Here is a 15,367-nt window from a genome sequence, read left to right as displayed (position 1 = left end):
ACAACCACCGCGCTGTGCTCGCCAGCAGTGAGCCCTGTGAGAGCGTACTGACCACCCGGGGGCAGCTCCTGTGTTGAGCGTCTGTCCCCGGGTGGTCAGTGCACGTCATAACAACCGGTTGTTCTGCCATTCGGTTGATTTGCATATTACCCTTTTATTATATAGGGTAAGAGAGAGAAAGAGAGACATCTGTTTTGTTGTCCCACTTATTTATGCATTCACTGGTTGTTTCTTGTATGTGCCCTGACCGGGAATCGAACTGACAACCTTTCAGTGCACAGGACAGTGCTCAACTAACTGAGCCACTCCAGCCAGGCTCCATGGTTCATTTTAAAACTAACATCAAATTGGTCAAAATTATGCTTGAAAATAGCACATTAAAATATAGTAGATATAAATTTCTCACTTTTCAGAATTACTAAGCCTGATTCTTTTCTTTCCTTTTTTTTTTTTTTAAATATTTTATTGATTTTTTACAGAGAGGAAGGGAGAGAGATAGAGAGTTAGAAACATCGATGAGAGAGAAACATCGATCAGCTGCCTCCTGCACATCTCCTACGGGGGATGTGCCCGCAACCCAGGTACATGCCCTTGACCGGAATCGAACCTGCAACCCTTCAGTCCACAGGCTGATGCTCTATCCACTGAGCCAAACCGGTTTCGGCAAGCCTGATTCTTTTCAAAATAATGACTTATTACACAAATTCTCTCAGTATATAATGGATAATGATGGGACTAGAAAGGCATTTATTTTCAGGATTTAATAATTATTATACATTCAAACATATTTAAAAAGCAGATGCAAATTACCAAAGTACTTGGTTTCTGAACCTAGCTGACTTAATCATCAGGATTCTCTCAGTTATCCATGTGAAATACCTCCTTCTGATTATTTTAGAACTTGCTATAAAGACTTCACTAATGATCCCATATTCTGAGTCAGATGCTGGTCAGTAATATCCTAAATTTGAATAGATGATTTTCAAAGTTTTCAGAGAGTGGTGAAATAATGCTAGTGGTGATTCTAAGGAGGCAAACATTGTTTAACGAGAAGCCTCCACTATGTCGCACAGCACGGAATCTCTCAGCCCCTGGAGGAGTTGGCAGGGCCTGGGGCTGCCAGAGGGCCAGGTGGTTGGAGGGGACAAGTGCCTGGTGCAGCCTCTTTTTGACCTCAGTACCATTTTCTGTATGTGCGACAACATGAGAATGGGTGTCGTTAAGCTTTGCACAATTGCATCCTAAACCGTTCTGTGCTACTTGTGTCCTTGCACTCAAAAAATTGTTAACCATACGCCATATGTTAAAACAAGCAACTTATTTTAGTAAAATTTCAGCTCTTCTGCGCCGTGCCACTACATTTAAACATCAGAACAAGCTCCAGGACGCGATGGAGGATTTGCGTCAAGTGCTGGGTGCTGAACCTGATAACGAGTTGGCCAAAGTAAGTACAGAAAGTGATTCCTCACAGAATTCCGTAGTTTGCTGCTTCTGTGTTCATGTGACATCAGTCTTGCTGGACACATGATGCTGAGGACTAGGTTACAGCTTTAAAAAGTAGGTACATCCCAGACACCCGCAAGGGGTTAACATCAATTTGAAGTGGAAGAAAGCAAGCTCTTCAATTGTTCAGAACTGTAAACCTACTTTTGAAGGACAAATACTCAATTTTCTTTTTCTTCCCTGCAGTGCTGTAGGCAGTGGTTTTCTTTGAGCCAATTCCAATGTATTATGCAGGGCAGTGCGTACATTTCCTGGGCTTAGGCAAGAGCTCGATGGCCATAAAAGAGTGCTTCTTTCTGTAACTTGCATGGAAAGCATGCGTCACTGACACAGACCGACTCAGATATGCACTGGGCAGGTGTGTGTGGGTGTGTGTGTGTGTGGGGGGGGGGGGTCTGTGGTAAGGCCTTGAAGAGTAGAGTAAGTGTTGAGAACTGTGAAGGGTCTGAGATTTTTCCCTACTTGCAAATTAACAAGGTGGCCGAGAGGAATATGCAAGATTCCTGGGTGGGACACAAAGGACTTGGTTGCAGCATAGCAAGCTGATGAGCTGCAAGTCCATGCCGGTTCCCCTGGCTCCCAAGTCTCATGGGGGGTAGCACAGAAACGCCCAGGGAGATGCTGCACACTCAGTGCATTCGTGTCCCAGCGGAGGCATCCCCCACGTTTCGTGGAACATAAGCACATCTGCCCAACTAGTGTGAGAGGGAGACATTATCTTTTTTCCCAGAGAGCAAACAACCTGCTCTTTCCTCTGGAGAGAAATATTCTCTTTCCCAAGGCAGTTCACGGAGAGATACTCTATTTTCCAAGGCATACATCCTTAAAAAGATAGACTGGCGTCGTTTAGTTTCTCTGCTCACAATGTATTCAGAAATGAGAAGCTCGTGGAGCATTGTATTCCAACAAGCAGTTCCAGTTTTCCTCATATGCCTGCTGGGTATCTATCTATGAATGGCAGCTAAAGTCCCTAGAGCAGGGGTCCGCAAATACAAATATTGTATTTGTTCCCGTTTTGTTTTTTTACTTCAAAATAAGATATGTGCAGTGTGCATAGGAATTTGTTCATAGTTTTTTTTTTAAACTATAGTCCGGCCCTCCAACGGTCTGAGGGACAGTGAACTGGCCCCCTGTTTAAAAAGTTTGAGGACCCCGGGCCTAGAGCATCAGCTGCATTTGTCAAGCCAGCATTTCAGTGAATTCATTGTAAGGCCCAGTTTAGGAACACATCTTTTCCCCATAGTATTTCCTTTTCTTAACGGTATGTTTAATATATATGCACGTGAACATATCTAGGAAGATGATCATCAGAATACCAAGTGTTACCTAAGTGGCAGATAATTTTTTCTGCCTTTTTTATACTTGTTAATGCTTTAGGTTTCTTACAACAACCATGTATGTCTATAATCAGACAAAGCAACAAAGTTGTTTGAAAAAGAAAAACAGCAGACCACCATGAAAAACCTTATGTTAATTATCATTGTTCCCTTTTTAATAGCTTCATATTCTTGCCTGAAAGAATAGTTTTATTTTTTATTAAAGGAAAACATATTTTTTTTAAAATATGGCGATTATGTTGCAGAAAACCCTGTCAGAGGTTGAAAGAGAGCTGAAAAATTCTGCGCCCGCATCTAAGACTCACACCAAGGGGAAAAGGATGGTTATTCAGGAAGTAGAAAACTCAGAAGATGAAAATGGAAAAGAAAGCGAAAGAAAACATGAAGATGGCAGTAGAGATAAGAGTAAAACATTTTTTCTCTTTTGGTTATGTAAGATACTACTTTTTTATATGATGAGTTAGCCTATCAAACTTTTTATAGCTTTACCTTGTAAATCCACAAGCAGGTTTTTCCTTAATCTTTTTCTTAATATAGCTCGTTTTTCTTTTTCCTTTATTTATTTTTTTATATATATTTTTTAAAAATTGATTTCAGAGAGGAACAGTGAGGGAGAGAGAGGTAGAAATAGCAATGATGAGAGAGAATCATTGATTGGCTGCCTTCTGCATGCCCCCCCATTGGGGATTGAGCTCGAAACCCGGGCATGTGCCCTTGGCCAGAATTGAGCCTGGGACACTTCAGTCCCCAGGCCGATGCTCTATCCACTGAGCCAAACTGACTAGGGCTCATCTTTTTCTTAATATAATCTCCAAACTCATTTTTCTTCTTAACCTGACACTGTTTTCTAATGCTCAATTTAATTCCTGATTATCTTTTTTTTAAATTGATTTCAGAGAGGAAGGGAGAGGGAGAGAGAGATAGAAACATCAATGATGAGAAAGAATCATTGATCGGCTGCCCTCTTCTGGGGATCAAGCCTACAACCAGGCCATGTGCCCTGACTGGGAATTGAGCCGTGATCTCCTGGTTCGTAGGTCGATGTTCAACCACTGAGCCACACTGGCTAGGCTATCATCTTTTTAAAAATACATATATTTTTATTAATTTGTAAAAGAGAGGGTCAAGAAGAGGGAGAGATAGAAACATCAATAATGAGAGAGAATCGTCATTTGGCTGCCTCCTGCACGTCCCCTACTGGGGATCAAACCTGAAACCTGGGCATGTGCCCTGACCAGGAATCATTTCTGATTTTGTCATTCATGGCCCCAAATTATTTTGTAGATTATGGAATACATAAAAATATGTAAGATTCAGAAAGCAAAAGTTTCTTGATAAGAAGAATATAAATTTTAAGACCAGTTAGTTCCCTTTTATCAGGAAAGCAACTCAAGATTAAGTGGAACAGTCCTAGCCGGTTTGGCTCAGTGGCTAGACCGTCAGCCTGTGGACTGAAGGGTCCCTGGGTTGGATTCTGGACAGGGCATATGCCCAGGTTTGGGCTCGATCTCCAGTAGGGGGCGTGCAGGAGGCAGCTGATTAATGACTCTCTCTCATCATTGATGTCTCTTTCCCCCTTCATTCTTCTCTGAAATCAATAAAAGTATATTTAAAGAAAAAGATTAGGTGGAATAAAAAGTTGGAAGCCATTTGAAAGTCATCCTTTCAAAACGAAATAAAATGATTGGAACTATTTTATGCTTACTTCTACCAAGTTTTATTGTTAGGTGGCTTGTAAAAAGAGATCTTGGAGCCTTGGACAAGACAGGAGAAATTCAAGTCACTATTTGGAAAATAATGTTAAAGTCCGGAGGAGATTATCGAGTTGGAATCTTTGCGGGTGGTTTCCCATTCCACCACATTCCAAGAAAGAATTGTTAGTCATTATGTGGCAGGCGGCGGGAACAGCAGCGGGTGTCTGACCAGGGGGGTCAGACCAGCCTGAGTTCAGCAGCCTCGGTACTTGGGTTCTGGCTAGAAAAGAATTCAGAGCCAAGAGAACATTTATTTGAGAACATTTATTTTGTTAAGTCACAGAGGTAGAGAAAGTAATTCCTAGAAGAGATGGGCTTAGGAAGGCAAGTTATGGAGGCAAAGGAAGGGCCCCTGGAGCCTGGGGCAGGGAGGAGGAAGGAAAAGGGAAGGCACCTGTGTGCTCTCTGGAGGGAGAGCGCACTGGGTCCTCCTTCCCAAGGGTTTTAAGGTGGAGCCTTTAGGGCAGGTCCCAGGGGAAGGTTTGAATAGAATAGTCAGCAGCTTTCCAGGTGTGTCCTTCAGGGTTGTGGTCTCCACTGATTGATTGTGGCGCCAGGGCAGGGGGTCTTTATTCTATGCAGCTGGTTTTGTTGCTTCTCTGGGCCTGGAGCTGAAATACAACTGAGGCCTAGATGTTATCTGTAGGGGGGAAAGGTCAGGGGTTCCAAACCATTGGTACACTAGGGGAGGAAAGTCACCATGCGGGTGGGCGAGGTCCCACCCTACCATTGATTGTCCGTTGCCAGGCACCTGGGGCTCTCTGCCCTGGTGACCTTCTGCCCTGGCCCATGGTCCTTGCCCTCCTCCTGTCCAACTGCCCACCATAGATAATACCACATTTTCTTTATCCATTCATCAGGTGGTGGACACTTGGGTTGCTTCCACTTTTTGGCTATTAATAATGCTGCTATGAATATTCAGGTTTATGTGTGTGGACATGTTTTTTGATTTTCTTGGGTATCGGAATGAAATGCTTGAGTTATATTGTAACTCTACGTTTAACTTCTTGAGGAACTGCCAGACTGTTTTTCCAAAAGTGGCTATAGCATTTTATATTCCCAGTGGCCATGTCTGAGGATTCCAGTTTCTCTACATTCTTGCAAACACTTGCTAATGCAAAGTGGTAATTCCTCATGGTTTCAATTTGCATTTCTCTAATAACTTATTGTGTTAACCACTTTTTCATGTGTTCATAAGCCATTTGTATATCTTTTTAGATAAATGTTATTCAAGTCCTTTTGCCATTTTACAGTTAGATTACTTGCCTTTTTATTGTTGCACTAGAGGCCCAGTGCACGAAATCTGTGCATGGGTGGGATCCCTAGGCCTGGCTAGCAATCAGGGCCTATTGTGGCCAAGCCCGCCAGGGCCTGCCAGCTGCTGCCGGGGCCTAGGGACAGGGCCAGAGGGATGGGGGAGGGGCGGGGAGAGGTTGACTGGCTGTGGGAGGTTGACTATGGGAGCGCACTGACCACCAGGGGGCAGCTCCTGTGTTGAGTGTCTGCCCCCTTGTGGTCAGTGCGCATCATAGTGACTGGTGGACCGGTCATTCTGATCATTCGATGGTAATGGTTGCTTAGGCTTGTATATATATATAGATGATAAGTCTTTACATATTTAGATAGTAGACCCTTATCAGATAATAATTTGCATGTTATTTCTTCCATCCAGTGGGTGTTCTTTTTACTTTCTCGATTACATCTTTTGCTGCACAAAAGTTTTACATTTTGATGAAGTCCAATATCTTTTTCTTTTGTGCTTGAGCCTTTCGTATCATATATAAAATCATTGTTAAATCCAAGGTCATGTAGATTTATCCCTATGTTTTTTTTTCTAAGAGTTTTATGATTTAGCTCATATTTTGGACATTGATTTATTTTGATTAATTGTGGTAGGGAGAAGTCCAACTTAACCTTAGCTTTTTTTTTAACATGTGGAAATTCAGTTTTCCCAACATCACTTTTTAGAGACTATTCTCGACACTTTTGTCAAAAGTCAATTGGCCATAGATGTATGGGCTTATTACTGGACCCTCAGTTCTATTCCATTGGTCTATATGTCTATCTTTATGCTAGTACCACTCTGGATTGTTTTTGTTGTTAATCCTCACCCAATGATATTTTTTTCCAGTGATTTTTTTTTTTATAGAGAGTGGCAGGGAGGGATGGAACGGGGAGGAGAGAGAGAAAAAATAACACATCGATGTGAAAGAGACCCATTGATTGCCTCCCTCACTCACCAGGGATGGAATCTGCAACCCTTCTGGGCCCAGGCTGATGCTCTAACCACTGAGAAATACTGGCCAGGGCAGTACCAATGTTTTGATTACTGAAGCTTTTAGTAAGTTTTGAAATCAGAAGTATGAGTTCTGCCTGGCTTGGTGTGCCTCAGCGGTTGACCCAGGAAGCAAGAGGTCACTGGTTCTATTCCTGGTCAGGGCACATGCCTGGGTTGCAGGCTTGACTCCCAGTAGGAGGCAGCCAATCGATGATGTTCCTCTCTCTCTCATCGATGTTTCTCTCTCTCTATCCCTCTCCCTTCCTCTCTCTAAAAACCAATAGAAACATATTTTTTAGAAAAAGAAGTATGAGTCCTTTGATTTTGTTCTTTTTCAAGATTATTTTGGCTACTTTGGAATTCCATATTAAATTGAAGATCAGTTTTTCTATTTCTGCAAAAATGTCTATGGAATTTTGATAGGGATTATGTTGAATCTGTAGTTCACTTTGGCTAGTATTGATATCTTAACAACATGAAATCTCCCTATCTATGATCAAGAAATATCTTACCAGCCCTAGCTGGTTTGGCTCAGTGGATAGAATGTCAGCCTGTGGACTGAAGGGTCCCGGGTTTGATTCTGGTCAAGGGCACATGGCTGGGTTGCGAGCTCAATCCCCAGTAGGGGCGAGCAGGAGGCAGCCAATCAATTATTCTCTCTTATCATTGGTGTTTCTATCTCTTTCTCCCTCTCCCTTCCTCTCTGAGATCAATAAAAATATATTTTTAAAGAAAGAAAATAAATATCTTTCCCCCCTAGCCAGTTTGGCTCAGTGACTTGAGCATTGGCCCATGGATTGAAGGGTCTTGGGTTCAATTGTGGTTAAGGGCATGTACCTCGATTACAGGCTCAGTCCCCGGCCTGTTCCAATCGATGTGTCTCTCTTACATTGCTGTTTCTCTCTGTCCCCCTCCCTTTCACTCTCTTTAAAAAAAGTCAATGGAAAATATCCTTGAGTGAGGATTAAGAACAACAACAAAGGATGTTTTTTTAAAAAGAAATATCTTTCCACTTAATTAATTTCTACTGTTGAACTGCTCTTCTATTCCTGAGATAAATCCCACTGATGGTGGCATATAATCCTTTTAATATGCTATTGGATTTGGTTTGCTTGGATTTTGTTGAGGATTTTTGCATCTACCAATTACCCAAACTACCCTCTAAGGCTACTGAAATCCTGGTGGTCTTTAGTTCTATTGGTTCTCTTAAGTCCTTGTGCAAATGACACTGTTGGCCATTACTTCCTTGGAGATTTACTGCTGACTCCTTTCTCCTTGAAATACTCATTCTTCTTGGTATGCCCTCCTGGCTTTTTTTTTTTTTTTCTCATTTTCAGGCACTCCTCCATCTCCATTGTAGATTTTTCCTGTGACCATCTTTTAAGAATTGATCTGAATGACTCAGTCCACATTCAGACTTCAGTGATTCTTTATATGCCAGCAACTCCCAAGTCGATGTCTCTAGATAAGGCCACTCCTCTGGTCCACATTCGGAGTCACCTCCTGAGCAAGTCTTCTGGAATGTCCTACAGGCAGTGCGGTACCTAACAGGACTCACAGGACTTTCGTGTTCTGGCCTCTGTTTACCTTCACAGAGGCTGGCCAGGTTGTTCAGGGACATTCCATCTTAAGGAAAGAGGTACGGCAGGGCATTCAGTTCAGTTCATTTGAATCCCAGTTACGCTGGGACTTTTCGCTCTCTGTGCTTGAGCAGATGCCTTAGCTACTTTCTTGTGTCTCTTATTTGTAAAGCGGGGATGATATTACTTGGTCTGAAAATTAATGATAATGTATGTGAAGGCCTTGGCCCATATAAAGTTCTAAATAAACTGCAGCTATTTAGTAATAGTATTGGTCAGACATGGGAGGATAGCATACCAGGGAATGGACAGTCATACTAAGCTGTCCATTGTTACTGCTGACACTGACCTGTGCTCCCATCCGTTTCTGTTCTGTCTGGGTGGGGACTTCAGCAGCAGATATCAGCTACAGATAGGAGCCTTGCTTTCATAATCCTACTGTTACCGGGGAGAGGGAGAGACCTCGGTTCTTGCCTTCTTGAGGGAAAGATTTCAATCAAGAGACGAAGTGCAGAAAAGCAAGCAAGAGTGTATTGACCTCAGCAAAAATATACTTAGGAGTGTGAAACAAAGAAGGGCATAGAAGCAGCAACAGGAGAGCTTACGCTGGGCCGCCTTAGCTCGCTGGGAAGTCAGAGGAAAGGGGAGCCTTGGAGACAGGTTCAGGGGGTGAGCCCCAGACCAGCTGCTGCTGCCCATTGCCCCCCTGGTTGCTAGTCTCAAGGAGTCCCTTAGAGGTTAGGGGATATGTGCATACATGCGGGAGGTGGTGGGGGGGAGCGGAAGGGGAAGGGAATGGCAGGGGCATGCTCCCTGGGAGAGAGCACTGGCATCTTCATTGTCAGGGGTTTTATTTTATTTCATTTTAAAATATTTTTATTGCTTTCAGAGAGGAAGGGTGAGGGAGAGATAGAAATATCAAGGATAAGAGAGAATCACTGATCAGCTGCCTCCTGCGCACCCCACACTGGGGATCGAGGCTGCAACCCAGGCACGTGCCCTGATGGGGAATCGGACCTTGACCTCCTGGTTCATGGGTTGACCCTCAACCACTGAGCCACGCCTGCCTGGCGCAAACCATTTACTCTTAAGCGTCCTTGGTTTAGGGAAAATAGGGTTTACTAGGCTGCTGCAAACTGCTGTTTAACTCTCTGTCTCAGTTCCCCTATTTTGGAATTTTCCTAGTTTCTTACTATTCTATAACATGACTGGGTCCAATCTAGGGTTTAGCACTATTATACGATTTTTTTTTAAATCATTGTAATGGAAAACTCTCTTTTTTAAAAACAAATTGTTGATTGATTTTAGAGAGGGGAAGAGAGAGGACATGAATCTGTTCCAGCTATTCATGCGTTCATTGTATGTGCCCTGACGGGGTGGAATCCACCTCTCACCAACTGGGCTACCCCGCCAGGGCCCAAAACTTACCGTCTTTTAAAGACTCACTTTAAAATCAAGGTGCTTATTTGATGTGATTTCTTTGCTACGTTCGCTTTAAAGTGATTTACAAATCCCTTGGGCTTTATTTTTCTGTCAAGTGGTCTTTATCTCCTAGTTCTTCAGCATAGGGAAGGTACCCTAGCCTTGTGTGCAATTATTGTATTCAACTTTTAGTAACTGCATTCGCTCTAAAATCGTACCTGGAAGAAAAGCGCCTGTTTTGTAAGATCTACCTTTGCCTGTGGGCTCTGATGAAGGGAATGACTCTGAAATGCCCGTTTGCAAATCAGAAGCCCTTTCGTGTTTAAAGAGTTAAATAAGAGTTACATACGGGCTTGGCTGCCGTCCACAGCCCGGAGAGCCCCGGGGGCTCGGGCGCGGGCGGGCGGGCCGACCGGCCTGGAGGTGCGGGGGCCGCGGGACTCCGCCCGAGAGAGGGCGGCGCCCGGCTTCCCCGCCCCGCCCGCCCGCGGCCCGGCGCCCGGCACCCCCGCGGCCGCGGTAGTTTCTCCTGATGATGCAAACACTCACTTCCCGCATCCACTTCCCACAGAGGCCGCCGAGCCCGCGGCCGCCGCGCGCGCCATGGGCAACATCCCGAGGAAGATGACGGGCCGGGGCGAGGCGGGCAAGCGGCCGGAGAAGGGCGCGCCGCGGCGGGGTCGCACGCCGGGGCCCGGCGCCGACCAGCGGGGCCGCCCGAGGGCCCCGGCCCCCGCCGGCCGCGCCAACGGGCACCCGGGCGGCGGCAAAGGCGCCCGGGACCCGGTGGCGGCCGACGCGTCCCCGGCACCCGGCGCCCCGCCGCCCGCCCCCGCCGGCCCCGCCGGCCCCTCGGGCCTGAAGAGCCAGGGCAACGAGCTGTTCCAAACCGGACAGTTCGCCGAGGCGGCGCTCAAGTACTCGGCGGCGATCGCGCAGCTGGAGCCCGCAGGTAGGTGAGCGGCGCCCGCCCGCCCGCCCGCGGGGTTCCCCGGCCCCCCGGGCTGAGCGTCACGGGCCCTGGAGGGGAGAGGCGCCGGCACCTCGCGAGTGGCGAGCGCTGGCCTTTCTGCCTTCCTCCCCGGTGGCCGAGGGCGGTGCGTGGCTGGACCCCGGGGAGCGGGCTGCACCTGGGGATGCGCAGTGTGCGCCCCGCCGAGGGTCCCCGCGCGCGCTGCCCCCAGCCCCGGGGCCACTGCGGGCGGGCGCGCGGCTCCCCCGAGCTCTGCGCGATCAGCAGTCTCCAGCGCTGCGGTGCCGCCGGGGACCTCTGTCGCCCGCCGGGGTGTCATTCCGGAGGAGTGGAGCTTGCTCATGGATTTTCACTGTGTTTACTTCAATGTGATTTTAGGAAGTGGAAGCGCGGACGATCTAAGTGTCCTATATTCAAATAGAGCAGCGTGTCACCTCAAGGAAGGAAACTGCAGTGGCTGCATTGACGACTGTAACAGGTAAACGGCCGTTTTCCGGTTTGTCCCGCGTTGTTAAATCGTTTCGAGGTGGTGGATGCGGTCATTACCGCCCTTCTGAGTTTTCTGCATGACTCATTTCTTAAGAAGTTGTAAGGTATGTTAACTGATTGGTACATAAAAACCATAAATTCTCTTTAGCCTATAGGTCCTGTACTATAGGGAGACCGTCATAGAAGGTTGTGCACACTTTTCAAATCTCCACTGCTGCCAGCTCCCGTGCTCTTTTCATGCCAGGCCTGGCCTGCCGGAGAAAACTTCCCCCGACCTTCCCTGCCTCCTGCAGTCCACCGTGGCATCAGAACTTTTCCGGAAACAGTCTTGCTCACACTGTTTCAAACAGGTGTTCCCTAGCTCAGCACGCTCTCCCCCGATAGTTCTAAAATGCTCCCCAGACAAGCCTTCTGCTCCCCTTCCGCCCACTGTCTTCAGTGGGCTCTGCACACCTTTGCTTCTGAAAGTTCTGCTCAGCTGCCCCCCCCCCCCCCCCCCCCCCCCCCCCCCCCCCCCGCGTGCCTGGTCGCCTTCAGCCTCCCTGGTCATCTTCACGTCTGGAGGCTTGCACTGTCACTCTCTCGCCTGCAGGTGGTTGTGTCCTCCCTGGCTTTGGATTGCAAGCTCTGTGCGGTCAGGAGCCATGTCTTATTCAGCTTTGTATCCCCCAAGCACAGTAGTCACCATGGTGCCCTGCCAGTTACATGCTGAAATAGAGGAAACACACTTTCATGAATAAAAAGTATGGTTTTCTTTTACCATTAAGTAGTAAGCCTTCCTCAGGAGCCTTTTGGAAAGAAGCTATTATTAGTGAATCTAGAAAATAAGAAGTCATATGTCCTGGGTTGACCTTACCATTCCTGGATTACTCCTTTCGTCTGGTATAATGATTCATATCACCTCCTTTTGCTCTCAGAAGCCCCCGTTTGGACAGTAACTTAAGTGGACACCCTGATTATAAGGTGAACGATTAATTTTTTTTTCACTGGTAGTATCAGTTTAATGCAATGGGTAAAAACTTGTTAGTATCTGTGTCTACATTTCTTTTTATCCTCACCTGAGGATATGTATATTGATTTGAGAGAGAGAGGAAGGGAGAGAAAGCAACATTGATGTGAGAGAAAAACATTGAACCTGTAATCTATGTATGTGTCCTGATTGGGAATTGAACCCTAAACTTTTTGATGTAAAGACAATGCTCCAACCAGCTGGGCCAGCTGGCCAGGGCTATGTCTACAGTTTAAAAAGAAGGTCTTTGCTGGTGTGGCTCAGTGGTTGACCATTGACCCAAGAGGTCCCAGGGCCGGTTCCCAGTTGGGCATATGCCCAGGTTGCTCGTTCCATCCCTGGTCATGGTGTGTATGGAAGGCAATCAATCGATGTTTCTCTCTTTCTCTCTCTCTCTCTCCCTTCCTCTCTCTAAGCATGTCCACAGGTGAGGATTTTTTTTTTTTAAAGGTCTTGGTGCTTGGATTTTTTTGCCAATTTTACATTCAAATTTTAAATAAATAAAATTTATATTCATTCTGGCCTGACTTTAGACCTCATCCACTATTGTGCTAGTTCACATTAGCTAATTGTTGTTGCATTTTCAGGAATTTGTGAATTGGTCGAAGTCAAGTGGGTAGCTCGAAGTCTGCCATGGTGCAGTACTAATACCATGAAAATTGGCAAATGCCATAAACCTGGGCTTTTTTCCTCCAGGAGAGCCGGATGTTAAACATTTACCACTGCCCATAACTAACCAACAAGACCACGTGAATTTGCAGAACATCAGGCGCACTGCGATTTGCAGCCAAGAACCTGTGAGAGGGCTAAAATAATAATAATACTTTTCCTTCCACTGTCTAAGTTCTAGCTGGGCTCATAATCAAAGTAACAGAGGAATATCAATAGGAGAAAATCAAATTTTAATACATGTGCTTGGGGAATTCACATATGCATGAAAATTCCAAAGACACAGTGAGGTAAAATTTGGTATATATGTAATTTTTGACAAAGAAAGGAGGGAAACACACATGGCAGGTAAAGATTTGCTAGACAACCCAGAAACAATGAGATGGCGGGGGGATCTAGTAAACAGAGGCCTTTCTGCCGACCATACTTCATTCAAATTAGGCCAAGGTGAGTATGGGCAAGATTTCTTCCCTGGAGCAGTTTTTTCTATCTGAATCTCTTGGGCAGGAAAGAAGGGAAAGATCAAAGGTTCATTTCTAATTCTTTTGTTTCTTAATAGCCAGCTTTTATAAAAATATGGTTTTATTGATTTGAGAGAGAGATAGAAACATCAATAATGAGAGAGAATCATCAATTCAGCTGCCTCCTACATGCCCCCCACTGGGGATCAAGCTGAAACCTGGCCATGTGCCCTGACCAGGAATCAAACCGTGACCTCCTGGTTCATGGATAGACGCTCAACCACTGAGTGACACCGACCAGGCTTTTTTTTTCTTCTTCCCCTGAGGACATGCTTAGAGAGAGGAAGAAAGGGAGAGAGACACACACACACATTGATCTATTGCCTTCAGTACGTGTCCTGAACGATTAAACCTGTAACCCAGGTATGTGCCCTGACCAGGAATCAAAGTGGCAGCCTTTCACAGGACAATGCTCAGTCAACTGAGCCACTCCGGCTGAGCTCAGAACCACAGGTTTTTGGGGTGTCAAAAACATTGTTTCCCTTCAACCCTTTCCACTTAGGTGTCTGTTGCTAATGCATTACCCTTCAGACTTGTCTTAGGTATTCCCTACAGTGAGTGAAATCTAGGACTCTTTTCTTTAAAAACCCAGTACCTGTACAGACAAGGCTACTGTCAGACAGTGGGCTCACGTTGTCCTTAAGTGAGATTGTTTAAGGTGGCAGGCATTTTCTTGTTAAAACTTGTGTTTCATTGTAGACCCAGGAGGAGGTGAAAGATGGGACTCCAGCCATGGTGTCCAGGGAGGCTAGAATGGAGGTTTGTCTGAAGGGACAGCCGGCCTGCTGGGGAAGGAGGTGGGTGGAGCTTAGGTAAGGTGTCCTTAAAACATTGTCTTCTGGGCCTAGGAATCCAGCTCGGTTGGTCAGTACTGACCTCCAGCATAAGGGGCATTGGGTGGTTTTACTCCAGAGCATTGGTTCTCAAACTCTTTTTGTTGTTGTTGTATATATTTTATTGATGTTTTACAGAGAGGAAGGGAGAGGGACAGAGAGTTCAGAAACATCGATGAGAGAGAAACATCGATCAGCTGCCTCCTGCACACCCCCTACTGGGGATGTGCCCACAACCAAGGTACATGCCCTTGGCCGGAATTGAACGTGGGACCTTTCAGGGCACAGGCCGATGCTCTATCCACTGAGCCAAACCGGTTAGGGCATGTTGTTGTTGTTGTTGTTTTAATATATTTTTATTTCAGAAAGGAAGGGAGAGGGAGAGAAAGATAGAAGCATCAATAATGAGAGAGAATCATTGACTGGCTGCCTCCTGCACACCTCCTACTGGGGATCAAGCCCGCAATCTGGGCATGTGCCTTGACGGAGAATTGAACTGTGAACTCCTGGTTCATTAGTCCATTCTCAAACACTGAGTCATACCAGACGGGCAATACAATCTTGATGGTATGTTCTATTTCAGAATATAATGAACTACTTTAAGTAGTGAAGTAGTAGCTTTACACAGTTACTTCAAACAAAACCAATGAACATAACCTTGAAATACATCTCTAGTGATACTGAAAATACTTCATAGAGTAGTCCAAGATTAAAATTCACGGCTTAAAGAAGTCCTTGTATGCCTGGCTGGTGCAGCTTGGTGGTTGAGCATCAACCTATGAACCGGAAGGTCAAGATTCAGTTCTGAGTCGGGGCACATGCCTGGGTTTCAGGCTTGATCCCCAATGGGGGGCGTGCAGTAGATAGCCGGTCAATGATTCTCTCTCATCATTGATGTTTCTAACTCTCTCCTTTTCCTTTCCTCTCTGAAATCAATAAAAATATATTAAAAAAGGAAGTCATTGTATGCCTTCTTGATGACCTCTGGTCTATTTTTGA

The 15,367-nt window shown here is 45.8% G+C and overlaps 1 protein-coding gene across 1 annotated transcript in view; it reads left to right on the top strand.

The window, feature by feature from the left end:
• SPAG1 (sperm associated antigen 1) overlaps positions 1–15,367 on the top strand; it is a 52,448-nt gene that overhangs the window by 12,387 nt on the left and 24,694 nt on the right. Inside the window, exons 9-12 of the mRNA XM_070391858.1 lie at positions 1,338–1,444; positions 3,086–3,245; positions 10,446–10,826; positions 11,226–11,325. Coding sequence (XP_070247959.1) covers positions 1,338–1,444; positions 3,086–3,245; positions 10,446–10,826; positions 11,226–11,325 — 748 coding nt within the window. The remainder of the gene's footprint in view (positions 1–1,337; positions 1,445–3,085; positions 3,246–10,445; positions 10,827–11,225; positions 11,326–15,367) is intronic.

Source organism: Myotis yumanensis, unplaced genomic scaffold, assembly GCF_028538775.1.
Source record: "Myotis yumanensis isolate MYYU_CA2020_CCGP unplaced genomic scaffold, mMyoYum1.0.hap1 SCAF_15, whole genome shotgun sequence".
Lineage (NCBI taxonomy): Eukaryota > Metazoa > Chordata > Mammalia > Chiroptera > Vespertilionidae > Myotis > Myotis yumanensis.
This window is presented reverse-complemented; position numbering and strand designations above follow the sequence as displayed.